Source organism: Bidens hawaiensis, unplaced genomic scaffold (assembly GCF_021521415.1).
Source record: "Bidens hawaiensis isolate Kalapana, Puna unplaced genomic scaffold, B.hawaiensis_p1.1 tig00039572_1, whole genome shotgun sequence".
In the NCBI taxonomy this organism is placed as follows: domain Eukaryota; kingdom Viridiplantae; phylum Streptophyta; class Magnoliopsida; order Asterales; family Asteraceae; genus Bidens; species Bidens hawaiensis.
This window is the reverse complement of record NW_027496964.1, coordinates 47,307-58,199: the sequence shown is the minus strand read 5'-3', so window position 1 is coordinate 58,199 and position 10,893 is coordinate 47,307. Positions and strand designations below refer to the sequence as shown.

At 31.8% G+C, this 10,893-nt stretch overlaps 2 protein-coding genes across 2 annotated transcripts; one reads left to right on the top strand and one right to left on the bottom strand.

The window, feature by feature from the left end:
* Positions 1-1,635: 1,635 nt before the first annotated feature.
* LOC143591318 (uncharacterized) lies at positions 1,636-3,538 on the bottom strand. The gene is made up of 3 exons (XM_077071558.1): positions 3,439-3,538; positions 1,968-2,050; positions 1,636-1,860 (listed from the first exon to the last, which is right to left on the bottom strand). The coding sequence occupies exons 1-3, from the start codon at positions 3,515-3,517 to the stop codon at positions 1,831-1,833; spliced, it is 192 nt and encodes a 63-aa protein (XP_076927673.1). The 5' UTR covers positions 3,518-3,538; the 3' UTR covers positions 1,636-1,830.
* A 2,168-nt stretch (positions 3,539-5,706) lies between these two features.
* On the top strand, positions 5,707-10,889 carry LOC143591317 (oxysterol-binding protein-related protein 3A-like). The gene is made up of 10 exons (XM_077071557.1): positions 5,707-5,883; positions 6,908-7,001; positions 7,077-7,193; positions 7,701-7,773; positions 7,867-7,985; positions 9,187-9,308; positions 9,434-9,610; positions 9,690-9,834; positions 9,937-10,115; positions 10,635-10,889. Exons 1-10 carry the CDS (start codon positions 5,732-5,734, stop codon positions 10,882-10,884), a joined length of 1,428 nt encoding a protein of 475 aa, XP_076927672.1. The 5' UTR covers positions 5,707-5,731; the 3' UTR covers positions 10,885-10,889.
* The last annotated feature ends 4 nt before the right edge of the window (positions 10,890-10,893 follow it).

Genomic DNA, 10,893 nt, shown 5'->3' with positions numbered 1-10,893 from the left:
GCCTTTGTTGGTAATATACTTTATTAAAGCTAAAGTATTTTGTATACTAAAAATAAAAACAATGCAAGAGATTATATAAAAAAAATACATATATTTTAATTGTTTTATATTGAAACGCATATTGTACAAGTCATTAATATACCCCTGAATAAATCAGGAAAAGAAAACGATGCAAAAAAATTCGCTCGGCTCTATCCTCAATTCCTCATTGCCCGAGAGCGTCTTTGCGCACGTGCTCTCCTTCCACGAGCTCTCCCCTCTAATGTAGCCCTTCGATGGCGCGGCTGCCGGCTGCAACCTCACCCACATGCATGGGTTGAATATAGTCTTGGAGCTTTGTAAAAAAGTCACAAAAGTAAATATTGAAAAGGTCAACCAAAAGATGTGTTGGTGATATTGTCATATTGATATGAAGAAAAACTTGTCATAGGGAGCAAATGATTAGAGGAAAGTCAAAACCATTATTTTGTAAAATATTGACTTATAAACTAATTATATTCATTCAAGACTAAATTCTAGAAAGAGTATGATATGATTTGGACTTTTTGAGGTAATCATGATTCATGAGTCATGACTAAAATTTCATTTGTTATAGCAAATTTAAGCCCAGTTGAATCCGGCCCAAACCAAGATTGATTAAGCCCAAGTTGATCTAGGAGAGGCCATTGCTCATTTGCTTGGGTGCACAAATCGGGTTTTTCCAGGAAGCGAAACCGGGTAGGAACTGGTTCCGGGTATGGTCAACAAAAATCAAATCCGGGTCGGGTAGGAGCCGGTTCCGGGTATCGTCGGGTATTTGACCGGGTTTTTTTTTTCAGTTTCGAGTATGGTAGGGTTGGGTTCTGACCGGGAAGTTCCAGTTCCGGTTTCGTAGGTCCGGATTGGTTCTGGGTACGACTTTGGAGAGAAATTCTATTCCAGGTCCTACCCGCGGGTCGGGTAGAAACCGGTTCTGGGCCAGGTCCGGAACCAAATATTTTGTGTACCTTTAAGTCAAATGTTAACAAAACACAAGATTAATTTAGTATTAGGTTGTTAAATAAACTAAATACCACTTAGAATGTTCAAGTAGCACAGGAAAGGGAATATATGTTAACAAGTAAGCCCACAAATTGAGAAGTCGGGCGAGTTCGGATGACTGGTCAAGAGGGTTCGGAGCAACTTGGGTCAAAGCTTGTCGTTTAGAAAAAGTATAATTTGATTCGGGTTAAAACAGATTCTAGACAAAATGAATTTAAGAGAGTACCAAAATAACCATTAAAATTAAGAATCCCAATGATAGGGCCGGTCCTCGGTCCCAATTATTGTTAGTTTTCGATTTCAGGCTGATTTGGTCCCAACCCGAAAAATAGACATGAACAAAAAAAACCTGAATATTTTCAGACATCATTCACGATAATTGCCGTCGAAAATTTGTATACATGTCTACCTCTATGTAATTAACAATTGGTGGACTAAACATGTCCTGACTAAACTAAACATAAAATAAAAACTGTATTATAAACTATGCATAACTAAAAATGTAAACTCGCCCTCCTAACTAAAATGTTCATAGCAGCATAAAAACTAGACGGAAAAGTGAAGAAAAATGAGTAGATGATAACCCATTAAGCATCTCTTATAACAAAATGTAAGTCAGTCTCAAGACGTAAAGTATGCTGTAAGCATGAAAATTTTAGTTTACAATACAAAACCGACATATATCTTATTAACCAAGGTCTATCAAAGTAAAACGAGCATCGTTAAAAAAGGGTACGCATTACAGAAAACAATGATTATAACAATAATAATAGACCTCGATTTTCTTTGTTTCATGGAAACGAAGAGTTGTTACTTTTTACCCGTCATACCTGCAACCACCTGCAATGATCCGTTAAAAGACCAGATAAACAAGCTAACACCTCTTTTAAAAATACTAATCTTTGCTAAAATAAATCTAAACTACATAAAGTGATTGCGTTACTTACATCGCTTAATGCAGGTGGAGGAACTTGCTTGGTTGATTCAAAGGAATCGAGCATCGGCCTCACGAATGCAGGAAGAAACAGCCCTAAAATTCACAGTCAAAGTTAGTGTATAACAAGATTATATTTACAAACTTTTGGCAAGATTAGATTTAAAAAAATAATATATGTACTTCTGTTGTAAACACCTAAATGACTTCATTTTACATGAAATTAAAACACTTAAACATGGAACCAGTGGAATGTGGTAAAAGACTAGTTTAGGGGTGTGCATGAAACCGGAAAAACTTATCTGAAACCGAAAAACCCAACCGTAACAAACACTGACAATTTGGTTTTATGTTTCTGTAAAAACCAAACTTACGATTTGGTTTTGGTTTTGCATGTGGTAAAAGCTGAACGAACCAAGTGTCTAGATTTGCATATATTTTAGCCCAAAGGCATAACAATCAATTAGTTGTTAATTTAAAACATTATTCAACCTAAATTTGTTTTCGACCCAAATTTTCAATCTCAAATGACAAAACCGTAAAAACAGACAAAACCAATCAAAATTTCTAGATTTTCACACTTTAGCCCAAATGTATAAAAATCAATAGTTATTAATTTAAAACATTATTTAGGCCTAAATTCATTATTTTAGCCCTTTTTTTCCACTCAAATGGCAAGACTGAAATAACTGAAACCGAACCAAAACCAAAACAAAATCTGAAAAAAACCAAAGTTTTGGTCTTTGGTTCAATTTTAGCTCAAAATGACCTGAACTAACAATTAGTTTAACAAATTTAAAACACACTCAGGCCAAAATTCATTATTTTGGGCCAAATTTTTGCTCAAATGGTAAAACTGGAAAAATCGAAACTGAACCAAAACGAAATCCAAACAAAAACCAAAGTTCCGATTTTTGGTTCAATTTTAGCCTAAAATGACCCGAACTATCAATTAGTTATTAATTTAAAACATGACTCAGCCCAATATCCATTATTTTAGCCTTTTTTTCTCTCTCAAATGGCAAAACCAAAAAAACTGAAACCGAACAAAAACCAAAACGAAATCCGAACAAAAACCAAAGTTTCGATTTTTGGTTCAACTTTAGCCTAAAATGACCCGAACTATCAATTAGTTATTAAATCAAAACATTATTCCAACCCTAAATTCATTATTTTGGACCAATTATTATTATTATTATTTGCTCAAAAGACAAAACTGAAAAAACCCGAAACCGAACCAAAACGAAATCCGAAAACACGGAAGTTTTGTCTTTGATTCAACTTAACCGAACCGAACCGTGTACACCCCTAACTAAGCACAGCACATTGAAAGTCAGCTATAGTTTCTTCAATCCAAACCCTTAAAACTAATAATAATAATAATAATAATAATAATAATCTGTTAATTACAAAACAATGTATAGATCCAGTATAGACTGAATCGGAAGTAAAATTAGGGTTTACAATAATAATAATAATAATACCGAATCCGCCAATAAGACATGAAGCAGCAACAATTGGTTCTTGGACGACGAACATCTTCAGCTTCTCCATTATCGCCATTGATCTCTGTTGCTTGCTCCTGCGTTTTGACTATCAATTAGGGCTCGTATTTATATGTGTCACTATTTGTTTTTTTCTTTTTTTACTTTTAAATGTAATAACAGCTTTAACAGACGACGCTTGGTTATACATAAAGAAAGCTAGCTCGATGTCGTGAGGCCTAATCATTTTGTCTTTAATTTGTTTTTTTTTATTATTTTTGAACGTCTTTTATATTAACAAAATTAGCAAAAGCTAGATAATAACAAAGTATGATTACGTAACAAGGAGAAGGTTTTTTAATCCACTCAGTCAAACTAAACTAATGCTGATATTAGTGTCTTTATTTGCTGACCATGAAAAAAGAGTAACTAAAAAGAGAGTCGAAAATAAGGTCTTTTCTTTTATCTTTATTGGGAAAAACAGTCTCATTCCGAGTCCACCAAATGATCCATCATGCGGAAAGTATAATGTTATGTATTACTTTCCTCATCTTAGCAGTAACAGATAGTATATCCAATAAAGTCAAGATACTTGAAACGGTGTAAACACGGGTCTCCAAATGTTTCATCTGTTTTTTTTACGTTTGTTAATTGATACGATAATTTTTTATGTGTAGCGAAACTCTTCACCTTATGTTGTGTTTCCGAGTTTTATATAACAATAGAAAATAAAGGATTTGAAATAATAAAAATGTGATTTTTAAGTTGTTTTTAGAAAACACATGGAAATGGAAGGAAAATTTAAACATATTTTCTTCATTTCAAATCGATTTGGAAAGAAATGACTTTTAACATATAAAATCTTTACGCTCCTTTTCATTTTCTTCAAAGTTCAAACTCAGAAAGACGGTATTTAATTAAAATTTTATCTTCCACTCTCTTTCTTTTCTCCCATTAATTCTCTTTCCATTCTTCTTTTTGTTTATTTAACTTCATAAATCATCATATAAGCTAGACCTTGGATTTCAAATTACCTAAATAACAATTATTTTTTCTACAACAGTAAATCTGCACAAAACTAACTAAAAATAATATATAATATAATAGTAAATGACGTGAAATGTGATAGTAGAGACAATAAGACTCGTTTGTTGCATGTTTGTATTTACAAACTTACTCCACAACAAGAAAACTCTACAATTTTAAGTCTGCTTATATGTCACCTCATCTAAACCTCCGACAAACTTTATTGTTGTGGAAACTCTTAATTACCAAGAGATTTCTCCTATCACTTCTTATTAACATAGAAAACTTTAGTTAGACATCACAAAAGCAAAATCATTTTATTTTAATTAAAAAAATACATAATGCATAAATTAAAATACCTCAATTAACTTTTTTATACATTAACCTATTAACCTATGTAAACACTTTTCTAAAAATGTGATTATTTATGAATAAAAATGTAGGAGTTAAAACTTAAAATTATAAGAAAATCAAATAAATTATTTCGTATTGAATTAAATATCACTTAATGAGCTTTAGCTCAACTAGTATGGGAGGAGAAATGAAGATTTGAACTAAAGATCGCAAGGTCTCAAGTTTAAAGTTGTTTTCAATCGGGTTTTACCGCAATCCGCCTTCTGATGGCAGGTTTTTCCCATAACATGATTCACCTTTTACCATTTGATTACCGCGGGTTAGAGGTGCACAAACCGGTTTTAAACCCTAAACCGGTTCGGGTTGAACCAGTTGGTTTGCTCAACAAAAGTTAAAATCTGTTTATGATTGGTTTCGGTTCAGGTTACGGTTTTTGGCGGTTTCGGGTCGATTAACCGGTTTCGGTAAAGAAAATTACAAACATGTTCCAAACCTACTATTTCTATCGGTTCCAAACCAGTTTCTACATAATCGGTTTCAAAAAAATTCGATTTTCTAATCAGTTCGGTTAACCGGCGTTTTTTTGCCCGCCTCTACCCTGTATAGCCAGACTTTATTCGTTTCACGTTAAAAAAACAAAATAAAAAGAAAATTTGTGCGTGCATGCATGCATGGCATAATAATAATAATAATAATAATAATAATAATAATAATAATAATAATAATAATATAGTTTCACATCGCATGTTCTTTCAAATTCCCAAGATTTGGATTAGAGTTCACAATCATTTCATGTTCTTTACACAATTCTTGAAATCTTCATTACATGCATGCATATAAATAATAATAATAATAATAATAGCAATAGCAATAATAATATTAATCTCTTGATCCGTTAATAAGGGTAATACATATGGCTCAAAATAAAGGTGGTGGTGGTAGTCCGGCTGCCGGTAGCAGTGCCGGTAGTAGTCCGGCAGGCGGTGGCAGTGCCCGCGGTAGTCCCAGCGGGTTCTTTTCGTCCATCGCTTCGAGTTTCTCAAGCTTTAAGATGCAAGTTAATGGGTAATGAATCATTCTTGATCTATATTACATGTTAATTATTTGATTACTAATAATTTGGTGGATTTTTACATGCAAAATTTTATTATTGCGTGATCTTTTACAGAGCTTTTGCGTATAAACACATGAAGATTATGTAAAATATATATATACATTTTTTTTAATAAAACAACTTCTACATGTGTTTATATGCAAACGCTCTGAAAAAGATTATGTAAAATTGAGTTTTTTTCTTTCTTTTTTTTACATGTAAAAATGATTTTTTTACGTGTTAAAACTTACAAGTAAAACAAATCATTTTTACATAATCTTTTTGGGAGATTTCGCAGATAAACACACGTAGAAGATAAACACACGTAGAAGGCGTTCTAATATATAAAAAAAACTCATTTTTGTAACTTTTTTTACTATTTTTTTATGTTTTTAATTTTTTAAATCAAAACAGCTTCTACATGTGTTTATATGAAAAACCCTGAAAAACATATGTATAAATGAGTTGTTTACGCGTAAAACATATGGTTCCCTGGTTCCCAAATGAACCCACCCATAACTTCACATATGGTTCCCTGGTTCCCAAATGATCCCACCCATAACTTCATGTATGTTGTTAACTGTTCATATCTATATGTATTAATATATATAGATGTTTTAATTATTTTTTTTTTAATAAAATGGCATCTACATGTGTTTTAATGCAAAAACTTCAAAAACGATTATGTAAAAATGAGTTCTTTACATGTGAAAATTTGATTTTTGCATAATATTTTTGGAAGCTTTTGCGTATAAACACACGTACAAGGCGTTTTAATAAAAAAGCTCAATATTGTGGGAAAAGAAAGTTACATTTTTAACTGTTTTTTTTTTTTTTAATTTTTAATTTTTAATTTTTGTTTATTGAAATGGATTCTACATGTGTTTTAATGCAAAAATCCGAAAAAGATTATGTAAAAATGAACTTTTTACATGCAAAACACATGGTTCACCGGTTCCCTATAGGTAAAAATGTTTTACTTATCTTCTTGTTTAGCTTGCTCGGTTACGAAGGTCTTGAAGTTATTAATCCCGAAGGCGGTACCGATGATGCAGAGGTGGAAGCACAAAAAGGCAGATGGAAGCAGGAGGTGCAGTAAACAATAATTTTTTATTATTATAAAATTTGCCATTTGTTATTATTTATTTTTACATTTTTTTCGCAGGAGCGTGACAGTTACTGGAGGTCAATGCAGAAGTACGTTGGAGCCGATATAACATCAATGGTGACTCTGCCAGTACTCATTTTCGAGCCCATGACAATGCTGCAAAAAATGGCAGAGGTTTAATATTTGTTATTACTTCACCATTATGTTTAACATTTGCTTCTTGCATATTGTTTTTATGAAACATAATCAAATAAATTTTATTTTTAACATGAAAACAATGAGAACCAATTTGCTGTTATCATTAGGTTTATTTTTATAGGTGTTTGCTGTTATTTTTTGTTCGTATTTGCTAATTTTCGATTATGAGACGTTATAAGTATTTGCTGATTTATATTTTGTTGTTATTATATTTTTTTCTTTTGCTGTTATTATTTTGTTCTTGATTTTGATTCTTTTGTTGTAATTTTTAGGTTTTTTTCTTTGTTATTATAAATCATTGTTTATGTAGATTGGTATTGTAGTTCGTATTGTTTCTTACGTTATCATTTTTTTAATAAATCAGTATCTTTTCCTAGGTTCTCATGTTAGGATTAAAATGCACATGGATCTTCCTCTTGTTATTATTATTATTGTTATTATTGTTGTTATTATTATTATTATGATTATTATTTTCTGTTGCAGTTGATGGAATATTCCCACCTTCTAGAGTTAGCAGACGGATGCAAGGATCCGTACATGCGATTAGTATATGCAGGTCTACAAAATCTGTTACTAAATGTTTTACATAAGTGTGTCACATATATTTGTAAAAAAACATGAAAAAAATAAAGTTTGTTTCTTGTTGCAGCATCCTGGTTTATATCAGTATATTATGCGCTGCAACGAACATGGAAGCCGTTTAATCCGATTCTTGGTGAAACTTATGAAATGGTTAATCATTGTGGCATTACATTTATTGCAGAACAGGTATACTTTAACAGTTTAACTTATGTACATGTTTATTTTTTTGTTATTGACATTTTTCTTCACAAAGATTATTAATTAAAGAGCTTTTCAACCACTACTGTGTTTTCTGGTTTCTTTCATTTTTTTGTTGTATTTGTTGTATGATGTCTAGGCTTGTAAACGGACTAAAAAGAACGCGGACAGAGCATGTTCGTGTTCGTTCGTTTAACTGTAATCGAACAAATGATAGAATATGAATATTTGAAGGAACGGGATTTTCTTGTTCGTGTTAATTCGTAAAGAATATGAACATGTTGGTGTTTGTTTATGTTCGTTTATTAACGGTGTAAACGAAAAAATTGTTCACGAACGTAACTGAACATAGATGAATGAATATAACTGAGCTAAAAGTTAAAACCAGTTAAAAGTAATGTGAAGATTAATGTTTTGGACGTAAAAAGTTATTAAAAAGCAGACTAAGTTTTAATGCATAACAAATATTTATATGAATATACGAAGTTAAACAAATGTAAACTAACGAACATAAAAGAATTCAAATGAGCTAATGTTCACGATAGGGGTGGCAATTGTGACCCGTTGGGTTGAATGGGTTGTATTAAAATGTATATAATGGGTCAGAATGGGTCAAACTAAAAAATTTTGATTGAAACGGGTCAAAATAGGTTGACATTTCTCGAGATTTTTTTTTTGTGGAATGAGAAAACGGATGAAACTTTTTTATATTTTTACTTTTTAGTTTTTGATTTATATTTCGAGTTATAATTTTTAATTATTTTTTTTGAGTTTTTTAATGAGGGGTTTTTGAAATGGGTCAAAATGGGTTGAGATTTCAAAAACCCTCATTAAAAAATTCAAAAAAATTAGTTAAAAAATCATAACTCGAAATATAAATCAAAATTAAAAAGGTAAAAATTCAAAAAAGTTTCATCCGTTTTTCTCGTTCCATAAAAAAAATAAAAAAAAAATTATATGAATATACAAAGTTAAACAAATGTAAACTAACGAACATAAAAGAATTTAAACGAACGAATGTTCACGAGCATAAAACGAAAGAACGAGACATGTGTTCATGTTCGGTCGTTTATTAAATATACGAACTTTCTGACAAACGGTTCACAAGTTGTTAACTTGACGTGTGGTTCGTTTACAGGCCTAATGATGTCAAGAAGTGACTAATAGTTTAACAATTAATATTAATCAGGTTAGTCATCATCCTCCCATAAGCGCTGCACACACTGAAAACGCGCATTTTGTGTACGATATAACTTCAAAGGTGAAGACCAAGTTTCTTGGTAACTCTCTTGAAGTATATCCCCTCGGAAGGTAAATAACTAACTCGGTTTCTTGTTTATATAACAACAACAATAATAATAATAATAATAATAGTAGTAGTAGTAGTAGTAGCAGCAGCAGCAGCAGCAGCAGTAGTAGTAATATGTTACTTGCAGAACTCGTTTGAAGCTAAAGAAAGATGGAGTACTACTAGATTTAGTACCACCACCGACGAAAGTTAATAACTTAATATTTGGAAGAACGTGGATTGATTCGCCGGGTGAGATGATTTTGAACAATGTGACCACAAGAGATAAAGTTGTTCTGTACTTTCAACCCTGCGGTTGGTTTGGGTGCGTACTTTAAATCTTTTACGTTTTGTTTGATGTTAGAATACTATGTAACTTGTGTAAGTGTAACTACATTATGCAGTGCGGGTCGTTATGAAGTGGATGGATACGTGTATAATTCGAATGAAGAACCAAAGATATTAATGACGGGAAAATGGAAAGAGTCTATGAGTTATCAACCATGTGATTTAGAAGGAGAACCGCTTCCGAAAACTGAACTTAAAGAAGTGAGTTTGCATTAACATAAAAGAAAAAAAAAAGTATAAAATTTAATGTGATTAGTTATATTTTTTTATAACTTTTTTTTTTTTTTTTTTTGAAATATGGAGGTTTGGAGAGTTGCTGAGGCCCCTGCAGATGACAAGTTTCAGTATACGCATTTTGCGCATAAAGTAAACAGCTTTACAACTGCACCGAAGAAATTATTTGCATCGGATTCTCGTTTAAGACCAGATAGATATGCACTCGAGCTGGGTGACTTGACTAAAGCCGGTTCAGAAAAGAGCATGTACCTCTCTCTCTCTCTCTCTCTCTCTCTCTCTTACACACACGCTGACACACGCACACTCGCATTGTGGATTTTGTTATATTAAAGTCCTTACAGTTGCGTAGAATGTATGTACTTGTGAAAAGAATATTTAAAGTAATGACTTGTTAAATCTTGAATTGGTCAAAATAAGATTTTATAAATCTTTTGTGCAAAAAAAGTTGGATATTGTCAAATTTTTAATAATTTAAGAGGTAAAAAGTGACTATTTTAAATATTATTTCACAATGATAATTGTAAGGTCTTTAATATAGCAAAGTTGGGTTTTTTTATTTTTATTTTATGATTTGTTTAACAACTTTAATATGACAAAATTGTGTTGTGATTTTTTCGTGAAAAATGCGAAAGTATGCTGGTTTTTTATGATATTAATCGTGATAATGATAATATCCTATTATAACGTCAAACACGTATGCCACTTCCACAAACAATGTTGAAAAGTTGAACCTAAAGTGGATTCATTTTTTGTTTGTTTTGCAGTCTGGAGGAGAAACAGAGAGCCGAGAAAAAGATTCGAGAGTCAAAGGGTCAAGAATTCGTCCCGAAATGGTTTGACCAGACTAACCAAATTGCTTCAACACCATGGGGTGAGTTGGAGATTTATGAGTACAACGGTAAATATACAGAGCACCGAGCCGCTGCTGATAAATCTAGCACCGGTGAAGAGGTTAACGTCACGACAACAGAATTTAACCCCTGGCAGTTTGGAAATGTTGCTGAAACCAGTTGAAAATTTTAT